Here is a 23,185-nt window from a genome sequence, read left to right on the forward strand (position 1 = left end):
GTCCAGCGTAAAGACGCATTCTAGGCTAAGTATGGGAGAAATCTCATTCCTTTTCATCTCAGTACCGTGATGAAATTGCTTTCAGGACCATTGCCCAAGCAAGGGGGAGGGTGCATCTGACCTCGGCTGTAATTGGTCCAGCCCAGAGTTGATTAACCAGTTGTCCAGTCCACCACCTTTCATTGTTCATACCGTTACAAACAACATTGCCCCATAAAAACGAAAAATCACCGGTGGGCTGATGGCCAGTCCAGCTGTGTGAGGTTGTATTGTACTAGTCGGTCGATGTTTGACATCAGTCGTCTTCCTGGACTGGTTTTATTTATGTGTCAAAATTCAAGTTCATTAATGTACAAACTTTATTTATAGAATTTAAACACTCAGAAAGACAAAGTCAAGAGTAAAAAAACAAAAACACCCGACAGATTAGTAAATACAGGTTTTCAAAAAAAAAAAAAAAAAAAAAAGGGAAAAAAAGAGAGAGATTAGAAGTTTGCAGACATCTTGGTTAGACTGAGTTTCAGGTCCATGGTGTGCATCTCAATCCTCTTGTGGAGCTCATCCATGGATGTGGACAGTGTGTCATAGAGGGCCTGGACACAGAAGGGGATCGTGTTACTCTCAAACTATGAATGAACAGCGAGCAGACGGGAGCTACCTGTACCTGAGCCTTCTCTGTCTCTTTGCTGCACACGTCTCTCAGGCTCTTAATGCTGGTCTTCAGCTTCTGCGTCTCAGCGGAGATCTCTTGGATTTTGTCAGCCATGTCCTCACGCTTCTGGTGGATTTGGTCACACTGCCTGCAGAAAAGTTAAGTTTGGTTTTTAATATGTCAGTTTATCACATTTAAGTCTTTCGGAAATACAACGCTCTTGTGAATCTACCGCATCAGGAATCTTGCAGTTTATTAACTCCACTAAAGTTAATACCCCAACACTTCCTGAACGTGCTGCTCCTTCATCTCTCTCTTCTTCTGCCTGCGGATGTTCTGTTTGCACTCCTTATCCTGCTTCATGCCCAAAGCTCGCTTCAGCTGGCCTTCCTCCATGCACAGGTTCTTCAGCTCCTTCTGCTTCTTCTCATACTGAGCCATCAACTCCTGGTGCTACTCATTCACACAAACCACATGGATACACAAATCAATGATCAACTGCACTGTTGAGTTTGAACTATAAACACAAGAATTTTATTTTATTTTTTTAAAAGCTAAATGACTTTATCTCCTATAATATAATAATATAGTGGTATATAAGGACTATATAGTGGTATATATAGCCCTTTGGCTGTGTCACATCAGCTCAGGTCAGAGAAGATTGAAAAGAGTCAAAAGCAAGTACAAATATGATTTTGGGCCTCGGTGCAGCTCAATCGTTCATCCTCTCTTTTGAAAAAAGCTGTATTAGTTCCTCTGTTTTATCCCTCACAAACAGCAGATGGATGGCGCTTCTGTGCTCATTGTCAGAAAATGCACAACTACAGGGCACTTGGGTAAGTACCAAAGTAAGCAAAGTGTCTTCATATTACTTTGACTTTCAATTTGTTTAAAGCAAAAACAATTTACTCAAGCATTGCAGCTCGGCAGCTTGTTACTGGATTAACAGGCTGATTGTTTTTGTGCTGCTTTCTTTTAATGAACTTCTGACAAGAAGAGAACTTCCCGTCAGTCACAGCTGGGCCGACAAGTTCTTCAAATCTCAATCCCCAAACGTTCAAGTGTGTATACAACTACTTACCGTCTCCATGCTGATAATAAATATGTCTGATATTAAATTAAATAGAATATACTGCAACAGTGCAGTGTATAAAAAAAAAAAGCAAGCTCATAGGCAGTGAGCAAAAGCTTCAGGAATAGAAAAGAAAATATCAAACAGACATTACATAATTTTCTTCCAGGTGTCCCACTCTGTACATCCGGTCTATGTGTGTATAGATAAAGAAGAGAGCAGCTGCTCTGACATTGTACCTCTTCCAGCCGCTGCTTGGTGTTGCTCATGCTGCTCTCCAGGTCCTGCAGAAGGCTGCACATCTGCTGGATCTCAGCCTCGGTGTGAGTCACACCCTGCACCATGTTCTGGAGCTCCACCACACGCTCGTCTGTTTCTTCCTGAAAACAGCCATCATACACGTGGATCACAAACACATCAACTCAACGCAGCAGCTTTTGGAGTCAAAGACGTTTTCCACTCACAATGGAGTTCTTCATGTTCTTCACATTCTCCCTCATCTTCTCCATCTGGCTCTTTAGCTCCTCTGGAGACTCCACGATCTGAGACTTCAGTTTGCTGATGTCTTCCTTCAGGTTGCTGACATCTAGCTTCACCTGGGCCTGATGCACAAAAACTCGCACTTATATTTGCCAGTCAAAACTCCGAGTGCACACAGACAACAGTGTAAAGTGCTCGGGCAGCTTACCAGTTTCTGGGTCTTCTCTGCTATCGTAGCTTTCCACTCTGTGATGCTGTCGTTTTTGGCATTCTGAAAATAAAAGTGTTTTGTTTTTTTATTTACTGATGGCACACACAATACCTTTTACTACACTGAGCATGCTTCATCACCCCCTACCACTTCCTGGTATTCATGCATGGTGGTGGCCTGTAGCTCAGAGAGAGCAGCTGCCAGCTCATCAGCCTCAGCTTGTTGCTCTGGTGGGATGGTCCTGAGTAAGGACAAGACAAAGTGCAGTGCTTAGCCTGCATAACTGTTCATTTACTCATAAGAGACAATTGATAGATTATTAGTCAATCATTCTGTTGCTTTAAATAATTAAAAAAAAAAAAAAGGGTCATACATTGTGCATTCCCAGACAGTGAGATCGGGAAATAACATATGTCTAGTGATGCGCGAATCATGAACGAATCGTTCAATAATACTCGAGAATCACTTTACTGACTCATGAATCATGATTCACAAGCCCAACTGACTCACTGACTCATCCCTGTTGCTGTTAGCAGCAATGTGTCTAGCCTATAATTAAAATTGTGGAGAAAAACACAACATCCAGTATCGTAACAAAAAAAATTTCTGCTCTGAACTGGAAGAAAAAACCCTGAGTAGAAGCTCACATCAAGAAAATAGCTCCTGGGTTCACAGTAGCATCGCTCTGCTAACATGCTAACAGCACATTTGAGCTCCTCACCCCCTCCCTTCCTGTGCTGAATCGTAAGCGTATCACTCAGGACTCGCTCACCCCCTCCCTTCCTGTGCTGAATCATAGACTGAATGGTTGTATCCCAATTCAGGGTCTGCAGCCTTAAAGTACACAGCCTTAACGGTCCACAAGGGCCGCGTACTCAAAGACCGCTAAGGCCGGAAGTGCGAGGCTTGTGAAATGGGAAGGTCTAGCCTCCGTTGCGCTGCCAAGGTTGCCTAGCAACCATGATACTAACAGCTGGAAACGTTTCATACAGCTTTGTTTGACAGAAATGAAGGAGAAAATGTTTTGTTCATTTGTTTGTTTGTTTCTAAGATAAAGCTCAGCTATTGAACGGCGTATATTTTAAAGTAAAGGCTTTAAAACCAAATTAGTACAAACGTCACTAATGTCACATAACTTTGCCAACATGTGGCCAACAGTAATGTTTTAATGTTCTTCGTTATTAAACATTTGCACATAAATGAGTGACATAATAGTCAGTACTTAAAGTTTACTCTTCGGGCACCCCTCATCCGCCGTTTTTTTTCGGCAAAATTATCCACACCCAACGCATTGTGCATAATGCATTCTGGGATATGTTGGGCCATGAGGTCTACACCGCCACATCCTTAAAATTCAGGGAAATGAAGGACGCATTTGAGGGCCGCATTTTGAGCAACCTTCGAATTGGGACAGCCTTCGTTGCGTCGCTGTGACGTAATCGGCCTTAAAATGCGGCCTTTAAGGCTGCAGACCCTGAATTGGGATACAGCCAATGAATCACTCACTCACTCACTCACCCCCTCCCTCCCTCCTGGCTCACAGCTTCTTCTTCTTCTTGGTTGGCAACCAATGTTAAGGCACATTACTGCCCCCTGGCTCACAGCTCAGTGGACATTTAGATGAGAAAATATATATTTAACACATTTAAGGAAAATAGTAATAAAATATAAAATAAAATAAATGTTTATTAAGCAATTTTGATAGGAAATTGCTTAATTTTAAAATGTTTCTGCTCTTTTTTGCTGTTTAGTTTTCTTTTAGAATCATTCATCTTAGCAGTAGGATTTACATGAAAAGAGAAACAAATTAAGTTTGAGCGAAAATGTACATTTTTTTGCACTCTCTGGTCGACTGACTCAGTGAATCAAATGACTCATTAAAACTCGATTCAGTAAAAAGAATCAAATTTACCATCACTACATATGTCACTACTTTTCCATGTAGAAGCTCAGCCACATAAACTGTGTGGGAGATTCCTGTTGGACAGGGACCCATTTTAACACAGGGATCACCTTGTGTTGAAATGTAAGGGATCCCCTTACCTTAAATATCTGCCTATAGTGGCACACGGGGATCAGAGTTATCTTTTCTTGTGAGTGAGACAAACAAAAATTCAGTCTGTAGTTTCTCATTTTGAGCCTAAGCAAAAGGAAAGAGTTCTGATTGAGCAGACAGCCTTGGATTAGCTCTTCTTTCTGGAAAAATTAGCAGCTGTCTCCACTAATGAGCATAAAAATGTTATTAAATGGTTGTGGCCTGGATTGTTTCAGGGATGGCATGTTTTTCCAGCCATACACCAAACAACACCGACAAAAGTCACAGAATTGTTCCTCCACTTACGTCAGCATCTCAATCTTCTTCTCTGCCTCCCTGATGCCTTTAGTATAAGCCTGCAGTCTGTCCATGTCTGCCCGCTGAAAACACACAGAGCAACAGTATTACTGCGAGGCTAACAAACACATTGGAATGGTATATAAAATAATAATCCAACGTACTGAACCTTATTCTACTCCATATTCTACTCTCATGATTAAAAGTGATTTGCAACATGTCGTCTAAAGTCTTAGTAAACGGGTACAGTTATGCACATCGGAGTCATTTATGAGAACAAAATGTTCATCCTTTATTTTACTCCCCATTCCACACAATTCTCTATGTTCCCCAAGAAAACATACAAATTTAGTCTGCTTCTCCAAGACGACCTCCATCCTCTGCTTTCTGAAGTGGAGAAAGTTCATGATGGCGCTCAGAATGGTTAGAGTCCTCTGTTTTTCTGGAGAAATCAGGCCAAGATTATCATCAAAGAAAATTGTACATTAAACACAATCTCTAAATTTGAATATTTGGGAGATCTAGACTGCTGATAAAAAAATAAAAAACAAAAAGACATTTGAATGTATGAGGGGTATTTTATGCAAGATACAAACCACAAACTATTGAATGAAATCAGTGAGACTTACTTGGAGCCAGCAGATCATTGAGTGAAAAATCATACACCAAACACATAGGCAGAAACTGCCGCCTAGAAAGAAACGATAAACACACAAAAAACATTTCACAGTTGTAAACTAAGATTAGACAAAACCAGCAGTGTACGCTACACTTTGTTCCCTCATACATGCAAAAATATCTACAGTTTGAACCTCTCTGCTTTATTTCAGGGTGCAGCACAATCATTTATTTCTCCATTTTACTTCACTATAGTGTTGGTGTGCATTTATTATTATTCAATTATAGTTTTGCATCATTTAAGTTCCCAAAAAAGTTCCATGTGAACAAAATATGGGTTTATGAGAGTTGCAGATTCATTCCTTCTGTTTTTATCTACATTTTATACAGCTTCCCACCTTCTACTGAGTTGGACTTGTAATAGAAATATTGATATTTGGCCCCAGTGAACTGATAATAATGTAATAGGAGGAAGTCATATGATATAGCAGGGGTGCCCAATCCCGGTCCTCGAGAGCCTGCAGCTTTTAGATGCATCCTTGTTCCCACACACCTGAATCAAATGAATGGCTTGTTATCAGGCCTTTGCCAAACATGATGGCATGCTGAAGAGGTAATCAAACCATTTGATTCAGCTGTGTTGGAGTAGGGATGCATCTAAAAGCTGCAGGATAGTAGCTCTCGAGGACTGGGATTGGGCAGCCCTGTGATATAGCATAGCCTAGCCAGGGCCTAACTGCCTACAGCAGGGGTGTCGAACTCCAGGCCTCGAGGGCCGGTGTCCTGCAGGTTTTAGATATCACCGTGGGTCAACACACCTGAATGAAATGATTAGTTCATTACCAGGCTTCTGGAGAACTTCAAGACATGTTGAGGAGGTCATTTAAATCAGCTGTGTTGGATCAAGGACACATCTAAAACCTGCAGGATACCGGCCCTCGAGGCCTGGAGTTCGACACCTGTGGCCTACAGGATCACACTGTGTCATCAGTCTCAATAACTGTGTTGAATAATCAAGGTTACTGTCACTCATCACAGTCATCGTGATTGGAATTTCTGCTATAACCAAGCAGCCTGATATCCCAGACAGAAAATGGGTAAACTCACATGCGTGTGTAGACACTCATGATAGCAGTTGCCCCTTCGTGATAGGCTGGATACTGAATGTTCTCCAGAAGCGGAACCTGTGGAAAACAAATTACAAATCCAGACCACAGACAAAAGAAACATCAGCTGCAAACTGAACATGTTGCATTTGCTCTCACATCAGAAATTGACATTCATACACTCAAAAGGTTCTATAATGTTTCTGTCTTCATAGCATTTTCACTGCTATGAAGACAGATCACACATATCAATTCAACTACAGGCACTGCAGACATAAAGGCTTGGATGCTGTGTGTCATATTTGAACACGTTCGTTCACTGTGAACTAAAATACAAGCTTGCAAAAAGGTCACAGATCTGCAGAAAAGACATCATCATGATCAAGCCACCTAAGAGAAGGAACATTCACTGTCTGAGCATTTTAGAGCAGAAGCAGAATTTGATATTTAACACTCACCATGGAGTGACACTCAGGCCTGAAACGATACAGGAGATGCAGCACTCTCATGTATAAGGTCTGAACTGCTTCTGGCTGTAAGAGAGGAAAGTGCTCTGTTAATGATCTTTTTCTCATCCTTTATCATATTCGACACTATGTTTCCACCTGAATCTCAGGGTACTAAAAGACAAACAGACTGAGGCTTACATTCACTCTTCAGTGTCCAAGAGTGCAAGAAGAGGTCCTCCTGCTACCCCTGAAATCTTGTCTCTCTTTGAGACATGATTTCAGTTTAAGAAACAAAGGGCAAAGTTTGTTCTGTGCAGAAGTAATAACCTGGGGTCAGGGCTCTGAATAAAGAGTATTTTCATTATTTGACTTCTTTGTAAATGTGACTGTGACCAGAATAGTTTACTGTTTTACAAATTTGGTTAGAGGGGTCGATTGCGCTCATTTTTTTTTTTCTAAATTCTTTGAATGATTCAAAATGCAAAATAATCCTTATTTATCTTATACTGGACCTTGCTGAAGTCCCTCAATTTATATTCTATCTGAAACAAGCTAGTTTGGCTGTCCCTCATAAACAGGCCTGAGTAACTGAGATGACCATATTAGTGCTGTCTACTCTCAGTGAGCTTTTGACTCACAGAAATTAGTTGTTCACATACCTCAATATCAAATCCTGGCCATGTTTAATGTGAGCAGATAAGAATGAAACAGTATCCAAGGTGTGACCAAAAAGGTGTGAGCTGTTTTCAGCTGAAGCAGCCCATTTCCAAAACCGCACATCAGGTAAGGAGTAAGACCAGAAGAAAGACTGTCTTTCTTCCCTTCTCTCCAGCTCGTATGTATGGGGTTATATCAACAATCTGTATTCTACAAAGTGAGAGGTTACGTGGAAATAACGAGAAATGTGGCGTTTCCAATTCAGTAAAAGCATAGTAATTTTTTGTGCCAATACCCACCACACTGGACCAAGTACAAGAGGACATGAAAAGACTTTCACTGTAAGACCTCAAATGAGCTGGCACCACTTACAGTGGGGCAAAAAAGTATTTAGTCAGCCACCGATTGTGCAAGTTCCCCCACCTAAAATGATGACAGAGGTCAGTAATTTGCACCAGAGGTACACTTCAACTGTGAGAGACAGAATGTGAAAGAAAAATCCATGAATCCACATGGTAGGATTTGTAAAGAATTTATTCGTAAATCAGGGTGGAAAATAAGTATTTGGTCAACAACAAAAATACAACTCAGTACTTTGTAACATAACCTTTGTTGGCAATAACAGAGGTCAAAGTTTACTATAGGTCTTTACCAGGTTTGCACACACAGTAGCTGGTATTTTGGCCCATTCCTCCATGCAGATCTTCTCGAGAGCAGTGATGTTTTGGGGCTGTCGCCGAGCAACACGAACTTTCAACTCCCGCCACAGATTTTCTATGGGGTTGAGGTCTGGAGACTGGCTAGGCCACTCCAGGACTTTCAAATGCTTCTTACGGAGCCACTCCTTTGTTGCCCGGGCGGTGTGTTTTGGATCATTGTCATGTTGGAAGACCCAGCCTCGTTTCATCTTCAAAGTTCTCACTGATGGAAGGAGGTTTTGGCTCAAAATCTCACGATACATGGCCCCATTCATTCTGTCCTTAACACGGATCAGTCGTCCTGTCCCCTTGGCAGAAAAACAGCCCCATAGCATGATGTTTCCACCCCCATGCTTCACAGTAGGTATGGTGTTCTTGGGATGCAACTCAGTATTCTTCTTCCTCCAAACACGACGAGTTGAGTTTATACCAAAAAGTTCTACTTTGGTTTCATCTGACCACATGACATTCTCCCAATCCTCTGCTGTATCATCCATGTGCTCTCTGGCAAACTTCAGACGGGCCTGGACATGCACTGGCTTCAGCAGCGGAACACGTCTGGCACTGCGGGATTTGATTCCCTGCCGTTGTAGTGTGTTACTGATGGTGACCTTTGTTACTTTGGTCCCAGCTCTCTGCAGGTCATTCACCAGGTCCCCCCGTGTGGTTCTGGGATCTTTGCTCACCGTTCTCATGATCATTTTGACCCCACGGGATGAGATCTTGCGTGGAGCCCCAGATCGAGGGAGATTATCAGTGGTCTTGTATGTCTTCCATTTTCTGATGATTGCTCCCACAGTTGATTTTTCACACCAAGCTGCTTGCCTATTGTAGATTCACTCTTCCCAGTCTGGTGCAGGTCTACAATACTTTTCCTGGTGTCCTTCGAAAGCTCTTTGGTCTTGGCCATGGCGGAGTCTGACTGTTTGAGGCTGTGGACAGGTGTCTTTTATACAGATGATGAGTTCAAACAGGTCCCATTCATACAGGTAACGAGTGGGGGACAGAAAAGCGTCTTACAGAAGACGTTACAGGTCTGTGAGAGCCAGAGATTTTCCTTGTTTGAGGTGACCAAATACTTATTTTCCACCCTAATTTACGAATAAATTCTTTACAAATCCTACCATGTGGATTCATGGATTTTTTTTTCACATTCTGTCTCTCACAGTTGAAGTGTACCTCTGGTGCAAATTACTGACCTCTGTCATCATTTTAAGTGGGGGAACTTGCACAATCGGTGGCTGACTAAATACTTATTTGCCCCACTGTAAATCAGTTCAGATGTTCAGCAGGAGATGATCTTGAATATGAGACCACACCTAATAAAACAATAATGAACACCCGATTCTTTACTAGAATCAGTTTAAATGATCAATTGCAAAATCTGTTAAATCAGCAACTGTTTCCAGATGATTCATGTAGAAAATAAACAATTCAAAACCCAGTTGTATTCTTTTGGCTGTTATATATTTTACTGTATTTAGATCACCTGTTTGCTGAACATTGAAATTATGGGCAGTTCACTCATCATAATGACCTCAGCTCTATCCACCTTCGTTTCTATGGACAAAGAAAAAGAGTATTTTTTTCTGAACAAGACTTTTAATGCACAGTGAGTTATCAGGATCGCACTCCCCCCAAGAACTTAGTGAGGAAACTTTAATACTTGAACAACTCGTCTTTAACATTACAATATTAACATTTTCTAATAATGATTTATCTATGTAACACAAAACAGCATAATGCAGTTAACTCAGCTCCACTTTTACATTCAAAAATAGTATATTATGCTACCATAAGCACAATATAATATTCTCAAGAGATGTGTAAGAAAACAAACTGTCATGTCTCTGCATCACGTCAGCATGTCAATTGTGAAATCAAACTAAAGACCTTTTAAGACTTTTCCAAGGAGATTCTTCAAAATTATCCTCTGTGTTTATCCCTTTTTATTTGCATTTATCCACGACAAATTAATTAACTGCGTGAAACTGTAAAGACACACACACACACACACACACACACACACACACACACACACACACACACACACACACACACACACACACACACACACACACACACACACACACACACACACACACACACACACACACACACACACGAAAAATAAATAAGGGACACCTCGTGGCCAGGGCCGGGCAACCCAGTTCACCCTTCCCAGTGTGGTGAATTTTGTAGCTCTTTTTTTGTGTGTGAAATTATTTTTTAACCATTTGACTTGAATTTGATTTAAGCAGATGCATATTCTTTGTGATATGACCATATGGGAAACAAATGATCATTTAGCCATTTATTTTTAGCTCAAAATGACAACATTAACACAGTAAAACAGGTCTCTTTCTTAAACAGAAGCCTGTCATGCTTAACTTTTGAGAATATAAGTAAATCTTTCTTTAAAAGCACTCTGTCCTGCTTAACTTAAAATAATATAAATTAATAGAAAACAATAGAAAAATATTCTTGTAACAGTGCACATTTAGTACAATTGGCTTCAGCTGAGGTATTATTTCAGCTTTTCTAAAGCTAATCAGCTGCTCCTGTTTGTAAACCCGCTTGTTCCCATGATTACGCATCTTAACTCATCATCATTATTAAAATATGTATTACTTTTATGTATTAGTGATCCATTTGTTGTAATCATCTATCCTTGCAGTTGGTTATTACACAAAATAAATTATATTATCACACTTCTGACCACATAGCGCTGATATTCACTGCACATGCCCATATTAACCTTAACCAGAGGGTTTAAAAAGGCAAACCAGTGTTTACATACCATATCTGCTTCTGCCGTGGCCTGGTGGACAAAAAATTGGTTAAGGGTTCCCCGAGCTTTCACGCCCCTCATGTTCTTCATGTGCCCACCACTAGAAGCATGCCTATGGAAAAAGTGCACCGGCACACAGTGCAGTGCGCTTTATAGGTGTTATCGTGCATTTTCCCAGCCAGGTGTTTTCCTTTTCCCATTCCTCCTTGTACTTTTGCAGCCTTTTTTTCTTTCTCTGAAGGGAACAAACATTGCTGCTCTAATGCTGGGCTCACACTGTGCGATTTTTGGCCCATTTTGAGACGATTTTTGAGTCGTGCGACCGATTTGGTGATCGGCCCGATTTTGGCCTTCATCGTGCATCGTTTAGTATACGTGGGGTAACTGCTCACGCGCAAACACGTAAACGTCGGTGAAAAAGATGGAGCAGCACGGCTGTGCAGCGTGTGATCTGGACACAAGCGATGGAGGCACAACTTGTAGAACTTTGGAAAGCTCATCCGAGCCTTTTCGATGTGGCCTCACAAAATTATCACGACCACAACAACCGTGAAAATAGTTGGATTTACATTGCTGCTCAATCACAGCTGCCTGATTAATGTTTTTCATTAACAATTTAGCAAAGTTGATGGTGGCGGTGTGCGTGTCTGTGTGCGGCGATACTGATCCGATACCGATACTCTGTACAAAAAAGTGTGAGACCCTGCATCGTGACCTACCAACTTCTAACCCCTGCGAGTCAATCGTGTAGTTTGAGCAGGAGCTGAATAACGTGACTGAAAAAAATAAATAAATAAATAAATAAAATAAAATCGCACAGTGTTTGCCCAGCTTTAGGTGTACTGTCGTCCGAGACTTGCAACGCAGTGTCGGCGTTTGTTTCCCTGTTGGCCATGCTTCTTGTTGTGGTCATCTGTTGTCTTCCGGTATTTTCTCCGTAAGCGACCTTTCCTCGACCAATGAGATGAGCGGTAATCTGAATTGTCATACTCGAATTGTCATAAGTGTGCTGTCAGCTCATTGGTCACAAAGCAGGAGAGGGGCTGGGAATTATGTTTTCAAACAAAGCGTTAATTCCATAAACATTTATAGACTACTTTTGATTCTCACTGTATTACGGGTAGTGATGTGCGATACAACTGATTTCCTTTCCGATCCGATACCAAGTAAAATTCAGGGTGGTATCGGCGATACTGATCCGATACCGATACTCTGTACAAAAACTTAATGTTTCATTGCATTTCATAATACAATATATAATTGTATTATGTAATTGTAATAATAACTTAACCATATTGCTTCATAATGATTAGAGGACATCAGACAACTTGTTTTTATTGCTTAATAATGCAGAATAATCATATAGAAATAAAATAAAAAAACTGATGTTGTGCGCTATTTGAGCACATTGCCTGCCTGCAGCACTAAAGGACTCTGCGAGAGACATCTGTCTCGCCCTAGCAGCACCTGTCCCTGTCCTCCTCTTCTGTTCGCCTCAACATAAGCTTATCATATTCTGTGATATGATTTACTCCGAGGTGTTTGACGAGGTCAGTGGTGTTGCCACAACAACGTGTCCACACAGGACTCTGTTTGCGCTCAGCCATTGTTGTGAGTGTGAATGCCAGGGGCTGCAACACATTTATACAGTCGTATTCCGCATATGACTATGAAAGGCGTAAGAGGAAGTAGTTCCTTCCAAATTAGACGATTCGAATTGTATAGTTTCTTTCCACTGCGTTCATTTTAATGGAAAAACTACAAATTTACCCCAGAGTACTAAAATATCGATATAATATGAGAATTGATTCTAGAACATAAATTGCTGGTATCGAAGAATCGATATTTCAGTATCGATCCGCACACCACTAATTACGGGACAAAGTGTGTCCCTTATTAGCTCAATACTGGACGTGTACTTTTGTTTCTAAATACGGGACGATTCCGTTTGTTAAGGGACGGTTGGCAACCCTAAATGGAACATACATATTAATTTGGCCCGTAATACCAAATCTAAAATCAAATGACAATGAGCCTTTCCAGCTCATGATGTAATTTGCCTTTCCGGGCTTTACCTTCTTTCTAAACCGCGGAACATTTTGTAGGTAGACTCTGTAACACCGAGCGGACCTTACCTTTGGATGAGGAGTCAAGTCGCTCTTTGTAAAGTGTTTTGCTTCTTGACCAGTGAGAACTTCAGTTCGATAAAAGTTCACTATCGCATCCGCTGTGTATACAGGAAAAGTGTTTTCAGCCATTGTCGCAAATAAATTGGAAAAATAAAGCGAATGCAAAGAACTGAAAACGTCAACTGTAGCCAAGGATAAAACTGGCGCCTTCCTTATTTATTTTCAGTCGGGAGATCTGATTGGTTATCGTCACTTCTTCTGTTGTGAGTAAAATATTACTTTATGTACTGGCGCCATCTAGCGCTTAAACCAAGTGACTGTTTTGATTCGGGTGACAATTAAGAAAATTAAACAGTAGCAAATTTACAACTATAATAATAATGATAATAATGATAATAATAATAATAATAACAATGATATAACAACAACAACAACAACAATAATAATAATAATAATAATTATTATTATTATTATTATTATTATTATTATTATTATTTTATGAGTATTTATATGATGAGTTCCTTCAGAAAAATACAACAACAAAAAACAAACAAAGATACAAACAAGAACCCTGTAGTTAAGATGTTGTCAATGTGGTGGCGAGACTAAAATTTAAAAGTTTCCCTCGCTGTTTTATGCTCGGGTTTTTCATATGAAAAATGAAAGCTCACTTTATTACACAGAATCATGACATGTTAAATTTTTTAATGAGGACCATGCTGTTTCCTGAGCTTCTGATGCACTTCTGACTTTCAAGGAACTGAGGCACTGAGCTTAGTTGACTGGGATTCTACATTCAGTGGCTGTGTCCTAATTCAAGGGTAGGAAATTCAGGGGTAGGGTGGATCCTTCGAAGCATGCTACCCTTGAATTTGGACACCGCCACTCGCTCTTTAGAGATATGCCTTGGTTTTAAAAAAATTTTCTTTGGATATATCCTCCAAAGCAACAGGGGGCGGTAAATATAGCACTGCAAGTATTAAATGTGCGCGTGACACAATACGGAAACGGCAACTATCAACAGTGGATGCTGTATGTTTGCGAAGCCTGGTTTCTTTAATTCTCAAAGACAACTTTGCTAGCAGCGGATTTCAGTAACAGTTCCTGAAATGATAACTTGCAAGCCGATAAAGTTTTGGATTTGAGAGACAATGGCGGCGAACTGGGCCGAGAGGATTTCTGCTTTCTCCCGCAGACCGTCCGGCTTCCTCTCCGGGACCACCGCGGAGGCTTTCCTGGCGGAGTTGCTCCGCGAGCTCCGCGATGACAGAGCCACTTACAGCGTTAAGGTAAATATAGTGAACAGAAAGCGTCGGTATTGTGTCAGCTGGCAAACATGTACAGTGCAGTGTGTCATATTCATTGTCTGTTCCCTTATTTCGCTCTGGAACGTGTGTACCTTAGCCCCTGACACTAAATTAGCCTTGTTTGACTCTCTACTTTCGCAAGACAGCAACGAGCAAGCTGTGTTGTTTGGTAGCTATGGGATACGGAGAAGTTTGAAAATGTAAAGCAGTAACATATATGTGACTGTACTTACAGACTTGCTGTTTTTTTAAGGATTTGTGGCAGTAACCTGGCGGAAGGCCAGGCAAGCTAATGTTTTTGTGTGCAGTGTTCTTATCTTCTATGTGTTTCCCACTCGCAGATCCTCCTGCTATCGCCGCTGTGTGAGCACCCCACCCTGCTGTGTTGTTCGGACTCTGTGGGTGAGGAGACAGCCCTGGAGCTCATGTCAGTATTCGCCCAGTGTCCTCCTAAGTCTGTCCAGTTTCGTTGTCACCTCCTCCTGGCTCTCACCTCCGTCCTCATCTGCACTTCCTGTGTGAAGAGCCACTCCCGTGCATCTCTAGACTTTCTGGATGTGCTCCTTCAAATAGCCCAGGACACCAGCGACATCCATACGGATGGCAGCCAGCGTCCTCTTCGGGCAATAGCCTGCGAGTGCCTGCGGGAACTGGAGGCCTGCTGCCCCGGCCTCCTCTCCCAGCGCCTTGAGCTCTTGGGTGGACTCTGGCAGCAGGAAACATCGAGGCTCCACCAGGCTTACGCGGAGCTTTACACTCTGGTGTTAAGAAATGCCATCTATCAGCTCACCCAGGAAACAGGAGCTGGTGCTGAGCACCTTAAAGCCCTTCTGGGAGGGAACACATCAGCTGCATGGGAAGCAGACCAGGAGTCAGGCCTGGCAAGCAGCAAGGACTCAGCCATACTGTCTTCTCTCATCCTGGGACCCATGGGTACAGTACCAACTCTGCACACCGGCCCTGACTGTAAGGAGCTGCGATCAGTCCTCTCCACCCTCCTGGATGAGTCCTACCTGCTCACTCCTCTGTGTCAGGCTACACTATTACATAGACTGACAGAGGTGGTTGCCATGGTGCCTGGAGTCCCTCCAGCTATATTCAGGACTCACCTGCTGCGGCTCCTGGGCACCAGTGAGGTTTGTGTTACATGGAATGAATTGAAGGGGGAGGGGAATCAGTAAAGGATGAAGTGCTGTGATTCCTTAAAGCAGGAAATTAGTTGGCGTTTTTGCACTTCTAGTTCCTTGTTTATAATCTGACTGGGTTTTTGGTTAGATGGCTGAAAGTGTGTGGTTAAGTCTTTCAGCATTTGCATGTCTTGTTCTACAAGATAAAATATGTTGGTGTCTGTCCTCAACTTTGAAGGTACCGTCAGTCAATTTTAAAGTTATTTAATAGGGGGGAAAAAAGAATATTATACTCATCAATATATATATTGATTAGTGTGTAATTACATCTTCCAACAATTTGATGAGGAAACCACCCTGATCCCACGCCATATTTTGAATAAATCAAGTTTTGCCTGTTTGCCTAGAGACCAGTCACATACGTAAGACGTCAAAGGCAGAGGAGAAGAGAAGTAGTAGTTGTTTGCATGTTGTGGAGGAACATTTCAATTTATTCCTGCACCTTCAGACTCATTATATGAAGCGCCTTACATGTTTTATCGTCAGAGAAGCGGTCCCCTCCAGCAAAGACACAGAAAACGCAACACAAAGCGACAAAACCACCACTATCATAATGAAACGACACCCTCTTTCTCCTCGCCTCGAGCCTCATGTTCTGAATTGAAGTCATTTACATTTTATGACCTAATTTATTTCCAAGTGTTACTATTCATATATGTTTATAGTGTATACAAAAATGTGCTTTTTACACAAACACCACATAACGCCAGCCTGTCGTGGCCGTTATGGGACACAGCTTATATTTCATGGTTTTGATCTCTCTTGACTAAAACGTGTGCTACAGCAGCCACCGTAATGAGATTACATACTTGAATTAAAGGTTAAGAAAACAGAACTGAGGTGCGTGGAATATCCACAGGCCCCGTTGTGTGGAGTAATGGGCTATTGTTAAAAGAAGACATTTTTCTGTTTCAGTCTGATCGTTTCAATTCAAAACACGATTTATTCTAAAAACTTGTTATTGATTACTGCCAAATATGTGTTTTCTGTTTTTCTTTTTAATAAAACAAATTGTCTTTCCCTTTGGTAAGTTTTGGGATGTGATCAGTCTGATTGTTTTGGTGTTTTTCATGCCGTCAGGTGAGCCTCCTTCATGCCACTCTGCTGCTGAAGTGTGCCTTCACAGACAGCCTGTTCAGCTCTGAAGACGAAGCCTTCATCCTCAAACGGCTAGTGGTGCTCTCCCAGCACCTGCTCCTGAGCACGCCTGAGAAACTCTTCTACATGGACTGCATCCTGCACTTCCCGGAGAACCGGCCCATCAGCTGCGGCGACGGTGACGAGACCCTCCCCGTGCTCCTCACGCCGCAGCTCGCTTCAGCTCTGGTCCCCACCGTGTTTAATGACAGCGCCACCCTGCTCGCCCGGTTCAACATGCTATCCCTGGTGTACCTGGAGGAGGGGGAGGAAGGCCAGGGAGGCCAGGGGCTGGCCTACCTCTACGAGCACCTGAGCTCGCTGCTGAGCATGGTGGAGAACGGGTGCGGCAGAGAGCTCGTCGTCACCTTCTTCAGAGCGGCCTTCCTTTTCCTGTATTATTTCTGCCACGTGGAGCGTTACTCCAACGACCTGACCAAGCAGCTGTGTCAGCTCTACCTCAACCACACCAAGCTGGCTCCACATTTCATCAACCTGGCTGACCAGACCCAGGACAGACTGTCTGAGTCCAGCTGGTCTGTGGGGCTCCTCAAAGCTCTGCAGAGGGTCATTACTGAGGCACCGCTAACCCAGCTCACCTCACACGACCTCAGCCGGCACCTCAAGATGCTGGCCCGAGTGGCGGAGGAAGGAGAGATCATCCAGCAAAGCACCCTCACCTTCCTCTCCAGCATCATCACTCCCTCGTCATCCTCGTTGTGCACAGGTGGTGATTGGCGTCTGGGAAACGAAATCCTCAGGGTCTGCCGCCATCTGCTCGTCCACCCAAGTCTGGACTCGCTGCTGACTCCTCTGGCTGACGTCCTGCAGCTCCTCGTCTGCCACTACGCAGACATGGAGATCCAGGACCACGCCCGTCTCTACTACACCCTCCTGACCACGCTGTCAAGGGAGAAGCTGGCTGGGGTGTTGGCACAGGGCATGGAAGAGGGAGGGCGTCAGGACAAAAAGCAGTCACTGTCCTGCCTCATAGGTGAGGGGCTGACGAGCACACTGACCATCCAGCAGACAGAGAGAGCTGTATTCAGGCTGATCGAGGCCCCTCCTGAGCCACGAGCAGGAGACATAAATTCAAATGAAGTACAGAAAGGCCCGGAGGAGGCGAGCGCATCGATGGAGGCCTACAGAGATCAATTCAGTGACTCCAGCTTTGCTTCAGAGATCACCTTACAGTACCAGCTGGTCCACATCAACTCTCATGACTCTCACTTCGATCAACTCTTTAGCATCCGCCTTCACTTCAGCCTCACAGACCATCACTACGAGGAGCTGGGCGACATCAGCGTCCCATGTCTTCTCAGAGAGAGGCCGTCGGCCATAGTTCAGCTAACACTGAAGCCCAGGAAGCCTTACCCTACCAGCCTCCACGCCAGCGCCATCTTCACCTCTCCAGATGGCCATACATGGCACACCACCCTACCTGACATCCATGTGGCTTTCCAGCAAACTTTCCTGCCTCTGCCTGTCCCCTCAAACTGGGGACGAGGCGGCACACTGAGCGTGTTCGAGGGTTTGTGGGACGAAATCTGCTCAGAGAGCGGAGACAGTGCTATGAGCCTATTCTGCTGCCAGCTGAAGGAAGCAGCTCTAAATACACTGGTGGAAAAGCACTTCCTCCCCTTCCTCATATCAGACGCGTCACATAAAGAAGAATTCAAAGTGCTCTTCTTCCTCCCACCACGCTCTCACATCCTGCTGAAGGTAAGCTCAGAGGAGGACGCCGTGCACTTCAACATTGCCACGGATAACTGGGAGCTTCTGTCTCATATTAACTCTTACCTTCTAAAAATTACATCATTATAGGAAGACACACTCAGCTGACTGTGATGGACAATATTTTAAAAATAGAAATGCACTTTTAACATCCATATTTTTCAAAGTAAGATGTAAATGGGACTGACTGGGGACAGTTGATTTAAAATGAAGAAATTGCACTTTGATTTTGTTGATATGCAATTAAACAAACATGAAATGACAGTTTATTTTCTGGAGACAAAAATCTCATCTTTACACTTTTATTTTTAAGAAAAGCCAATTTATAACTTACGAGTGTGCAAACTCATCAACCAGATAATTAACCATTGTTGCCCTCACTTCTGTACCAGTAATGCAATTGTTTATATTAACAGTGGCCATATTTGATTACTGTACAGTGATGTTAAACAGTAAAGTAATCATTAGGAACATCCCGAACACTGTCATGTATTAGCCATTGGTCTAAATATTGGTAGTGGTCTTCTCTCTTTTGGCTGAAAAGCTAGAAAAAATAAAGACACCGGAGAAACATGCTTCAACCACAAGTGTTGACATTGTAGTTTGTCCACTAGAGGGCACTGATGGAAATGCCACAGGGACGACAACCAGCTGACTCGTCCAGTCAGACCATAAACAAGTAAGTTGTCACATTATCCTAGTCCTCACTCATAAATAACTACACATAGCACATTTGGGAAATCTCTTGTGTGCATGAAAAAAAATATTGGCTTTTTTAAATCACCATATATCAATATTGTCTTACAGTTGGGCTTTAATCAAGAGCCCAAGTTTCAAGAATACAGCTGGATAAGGTGCCTTGTTTCACCACTAATGGTGCTAAAAAGCTAAACCTTTCGGAGTGGTTCAGTTTTTTCTTAAACTCTATGCTAACCTAGAATTCTGCTGAAAAATTGCAGACTGATGCTGTACTAACATGAGACGCAGAAGTACAATTCCTTTTGGTGAGAAAAGCTGGATGTCAGCTTCTTGTGTTTTTGGATGAGCTCTGTGGTGCAGCTTTATATCTGATCCTTGTGCTGAAGGTTGGTGGAATATTCTGCTACACGAGTTCTAATAAATGCTCTCATACAGTAAAAGTGTCCAGACACAGTCTATCAGAGATTTTCACTTTTAGAAAAGATTTGTGTGTGTGTACAAACATAAACTTAACAAGTTGTGTCCTTAAGGCAACATGAGAAAGTCGGTGAAGCTTTTGTGACTGACACGAGCAGTTCTGGAATCCTTTAAGACTAGCGTTAGCATCTGGCTCATGTCCTTGAAAAGCCCAGTGTGTACAAGTTGGAGCAGTCTGTTCTTTATTCAGTGAGGCCTCTGAAGTTGGGTCCTGCGTACGTAGGTAAGGCTGTCTGCTGGCTGACGAGTTTGTCCATGACGGCAAGCTCCGTGTCTCTCTTCTCCACCTCGTCGAAGGGGGTCCACGACATGTCGTGTTGAAGTTTGAATGCACCAAGAAATGGGTGAGGGGAGCTTGGACCCCATTCCTGTGGAGGAGAGGACTGTCATAATAAATAGAATATGTTTTGAGATCAAAAATCCACCATGAAGGAAACTCTCTTCATTGTCCTTTAGTTTGCTAACGTTCAGCACATCAAAGTCTGCAATACCGACAGCTTTTCTTTATGTTTGTAAAACGATTTCACGTAAATACAAACTGCAGTCCAGTGAGGTGATGTAACAGAAAAGCTCTGATCACGGTTCTGTCAGATTCACTTTTTTTGTTTTAGTCCTGTTGTCATTTATTAGCCACATGCTGCTTTACACATAATGATTTCTAGTTTCGGGTTACAGTTTATTGGTGTAACGCTGGTATCAGATCAGTATTTGGTATGGACAGAAATCAGGAGCTAAGGAATTGAATAAGAAAGAAAAAGAGTAGCATTGGCGGTATCTCTAATTCAAACAAATAAAAAACGTAGGAGTTTTATCCAAATTGGATAAAATTCTAAAAAGCTTATCCTGCTACATTTTTTTTTAACAAATGTTTTACATTTACAATTGAAAAGGTTAATCTTCTTAAAACCAGTTTGTGCTTCCAAAACCATCCACAGCTGCAGCGTAACCAGCCACATCCAACCTGAGCAACCTGATCATCTGATTTATCAGCTCCCTTCTGGCTGCACGACCTTTGAACACTAACACACAGACGTGCAGCGTCACGTTGAGTATTCACGTGTGTGATGTAACAGCTGCTGTACTGGAGTTTTGTAACTGCTGTCAGTCTGGGCTGACATAACATGAACAAGGCTGGTGCCTACCATAGGCGAGAGGATGGAGAAGTATTTCTGTCCCGATGGCCTCTGATAGAGGTAGTAGATGTTGCCTGGCTTTTTCACAATGTTACAGGCAGCGTGGTGCAGTTCAGAGTCTCTTTTGGCTTCTTCCAAAGCCTAGCAGAGAAGCAAAGATGTTGCCTTTAGATCAGCGCAACGTGACCATGTAGCTCATCCAGCGTGCACAACTCTTACCTTCCTCGCCTGCTCCTGCAGGTATCTGATCTGGTCTGCAATGACTGTCAGTTTGTTGCAGGCATTGGCTTTTACAAACTCATCTCCCTGGGGGGGGAAACAAAACACATATTCAGATATAACACATATTCATTATGAGAATAACCTGAAAGTAAAAAAATAACAAAAACTGAGTCCAATCCACACCTTCTGGACTTGCTCTGCAAGAGCAACCAGATTCATGGGGTCTCCAACTCTGTTGGTCTGGTAGAAACTAACCAGTTCCAGCCCACTGGGAGCACTGCTGCTCTCAACCAGAGTCACTGCAAAAAAATAAAATAAAAATGAAAAACTAAATAGTAGATTGTTTCTTAAATATGGTGCTGCCTTCATGGCACATTTGAAAATCTGCTAAATAAAGAATTCATTGTTTTTTTTGTTTTTTCCAGCATAGCTTACACACTTTATGTAAACACATGTAGCCAATATATCTATTGTAAATTAGTATTTACTACGTAAACGTTTCATTCATATATATATATATATATATATATATATATATATATATATATATATATGTGTGTGTGTGTGTGTGTGTGTGTGTATCGGGGGAAACTTGGGCTTCAGTCTTACTGATATATCACATTTTCTCCTCCCTAATAATGATGACTGGTATTACAGAAGTTCATAGAAAAATAAAAATTATCAACATTTCAGAATTGCAGTACCTTTAAGATGAAACAACCTTTGTCTCAGCACATTTATTACAACTTTCTAACGTCTAAAGTTTTAAACTCCATGTAGAGACGGGGTTAACCTGCTGGGAGCAGCTTCTATACGAAAAGCTACAGGAGTCCTACCTCTGAACACTTCCTCACATGTGACACAATAATGTTATTAAAACACTAACACCAAATTATTTTACATGCACACGGTCCCCCGCCTCGCTGTTGGGCTCACGCAGCATTTCAGTAACCACGCAGACTGCACTGGTTACGCATGTAATGTAACTCTAGAAAATGCTAACCCACACGCTCAGCATGAACTTGAGTGTCTAGTTGCGAGTACAGTTCAGCTTTTACTTAAACAGAGGGTCAGCTCGTGTGACAGTGCGTACAGTCAGATAACCGAGAAAAAGGATTCACGTGAGATTTTTGATCAAGTAAGTGTGTACATGTGTTACTTGTTGTGGTTTTCTCGGGCTGGTTAGGCAGGCTGACCGTCCTGTCCATGTCGTCTTCCTTGAAGTTTTACTATAAACTCCTCTCTCGAGTAATATCAATAATCACAACCTATCTTTAGGCTGTCCACTTGCCTGTTTTGCAACCAACTCGTATTCAACTAAAAATACTGTAGGGATCACTGGGTCCTAATCTCCGCCCCGTTCTGCTCAAAATAGTTGTCCATATTTATGCCTTTTTAAAATACATTTAATTATGCAGTTAATTTTAGCTTACTGGTGATTATGAATTTGTTTTGTTTTAATATAATTATGTATTGGGATTAATAATGATATAAACTTTTATATTCTGTATTTCGTACTTCACTACATTTACGCTTGTTCTTTCAGGCTCTCAAATAGCAGGTCGACACGAGACAGAGCATTTAAACATGAAGATATGTCAATGTTAAGAAATATACGAAGTTGTATAATACACATAAAACGGAAGCTGTGCTCCACTTTTGACTGAGTCAGACTGCACTTAAAAGCTTCTAGCTAAAGCTCACATTAAAGCTGACACTTTCACTAAAAGATGTATTTTTATTGGTTTCGCTCGATCTTCCTCGCGCATACTACGTTTCCCATAATACATTGCGTGCTTAGTTTCATTTTTTTGGTAAGTGAACAATTTTTTGGTAAGTTTTTTTCTATTGTGACAAAATTAAAATCCTCTGTTTTGTCTTTATTATTTTACTATTTGCGCAAAGTTATAAATAAACACAACAAAAATAAAATTACACATCGTCTGCAGGATTCGATGATATTCTTTGACCATCTTAAAGCGGTGGAACAGCGATCTTGATTAAATAGAAGAATGTTAAGCTTTACAATATACTGTGACACATTTCAGATGTACTTCCCATCATGCTGTTTGGGAATTCTCTTCCAACATCCAG

General features: G+C 42.1%; 3 protein-coding genes across 4 annotated transcripts; 1 reads left to right on the forward strand and 2 right to left on the reverse strand.

The window, feature by feature from the left end:
• Positions 1 to 341: 341 nt before the first annotated feature.
• Positions 342 to 13,431, reverse strand: nuf2 (UF2 component of NDC80 kinetochore complex). The gene is made up of 13 exons (XM_014408694.3): positions 13,202 to 13,431; positions 6,930 to 7,004; positions 6,473 to 6,549; positions 5,377 to 5,438; positions 5,092 to 5,189; positions 4,757 to 4,830; positions 2,563 to 2,656; positions 2,413 to 2,475; positions 2,189 to 2,326; positions 1,964 to 2,104; positions 930 to 1,105; positions 665 to 800; positions 342 to 593 (listed from the first exon to the last, which is right to left on the reverse strand). The coding sequence occupies exons 1-13, from the start codon at positions 13,322 to 13,324 to the stop codon at positions 486 to 488; spliced, it is 1,365 nt and encodes a 454-aa protein (XP_014264180.2). The 5' UTR covers positions 13,325 to 13,431; the 3' UTR covers positions 342 to 485.
• Positions 13,432 to 14,167: 736 nt separating this feature from the next.
• On the forward strand, positions 14,168 to 18,829 carry ap5b1 (adaptor related protein complex 5 subunit beta 1). The gene is made up of 3 exons (XM_004559879.5): positions 14,168 to 14,484; positions 14,844 to 15,638; positions 16,770 to 18,829. The coding sequence occupies exons 1-3, from the start codon at positions 14,347 to 14,349 to the stop codon at positions 18,648 to 18,650; spliced, it is 2,814 nt and encodes a 937-aa protein (XP_004559936.3). The 5' UTR covers positions 14,168 to 14,346; the 3' UTR covers positions 18,651 to 18,829.
• lg5h1orf50 (linkage group 5 C1orf50 homolog) lies at positions 18,799 to 22,440 on the reverse strand. Of its 2 annotated transcripts, none has more exons than XM_076883670.1 (5): positions 22,242 to 22,440; positions 21,275 to 21,390; positions 21,089 to 21,175; positions 20,879 to 21,010; positions 18,799 to 20,104 (listed from the first exon to the last, which is right to left on the reverse strand). In XM_076883670.1, the coding sequence occupies exons 1-5, from the start codon at positions 22,297 to 22,299 to the stop codon at positions 19,919 to 19,921; spliced, it is 579 nt and encodes a 192-aa protein (XP_076739785.1). In that variant the 5' UTR covers positions 22,300 to 22,440; the 3' UTR covers positions 18,799 to 19,918. The 2 variants fall into 2 exon arrangements, with proteins under 2 accessions (XP_076739785.1, XP_004559937.3); XM_004559880.5 differs by having other exon boundaries at positions 22,251 to 22,437.
• Between the last annotated feature and the right edge of the window lie 745 nt (positions 22,441 to 23,185).

Source organism: Maylandia zebra, linkage group LG5 (genome assembly GCF_041146795.1).
Source record: "Maylandia zebra isolate NMK-2024a linkage group LG5, Mzebra_GT3a, whole genome shotgun sequence".
Classification (NCBI taxonomy): Eukaryota; Metazoa; Chordata; class Actinopteri; order Cichliformes; family Cichlidae; genus Maylandia; species Maylandia zebra.

What these genes read in the sequence shown, in the direction of transcription:
- nuf2 (XM_014408694.3), bottom strand. Translation starts at nt 13,324, where the DNA reads ATGGCTGAAAACACTTTTCCTGTATACACAGCGGATGCGATAGTGAAC. An exon ending in TGCATGAATACCAGGAAGTG is followed by an intron (nt 2,476 to 2,562) that starts GTAGGGGGTGAT and finishes TTTTATTTTCAG; the next exon opens with AATGCCAAAAACGACAGCAT. An exon ending in CACGTTCAGGAAGTGTTGGG is followed by an intron (nt 801 to 929) that starts GTATTAACTTTA and finishes ACTTTTCTGCAG; the next exon opens with GCAGTGTGACCAAATCCACC.
- ap5b1 (XM_004559879.5), top strand. Translation starts at nt 14,347, where the DNA reads ATGGCGGCGAACTGGGCCGAGAGGATTTCTGCTTTCTCCCGCAGACCG. An exon ending in GAGCCACTTACAGCGTTAAG is followed by an intron (nt 14,485 to 14,843) that starts GTAAATATAGTG and finishes TCCCACTCGCAG; the next exon opens with ATCCTCCTGCTATCGCCGCT. An exon ending in GGCTCCTGGGCACCAGTGAG is followed by an intron (nt 15,639 to 16,769) that starts GTTTGTGTTACA and finishes TCATGCCGTCAG; the next exon opens with GTGAGCCTCCTTCATGCCAC.
- lg5h1orf50 (XM_076883670.1), bottom strand. Translation starts at nt 22,299, where the DNA reads ATGGACAGGACGGTCAGCCTGCCTAACCAGCCCGAGAAAACCACAACA. An exon ending in TGCAGGAGCAGGCGAGGAAG is followed by an intron (nt 21,011 to 21,088) that starts GTAAGAGTTGTG and finishes CTTCTCTGCTAG; the next exon opens with GCTTTGGAAGAAGCCAAAAG. An exon ending in TCTCCATCCTCTCGCCTATG is followed by an intron (nt 20,105 to 20,878) that starts GTAGGCACCAGC and finishes TCTCCTCCACAG; the next exon opens with GAATGGGGTCCAAGCTCCCC.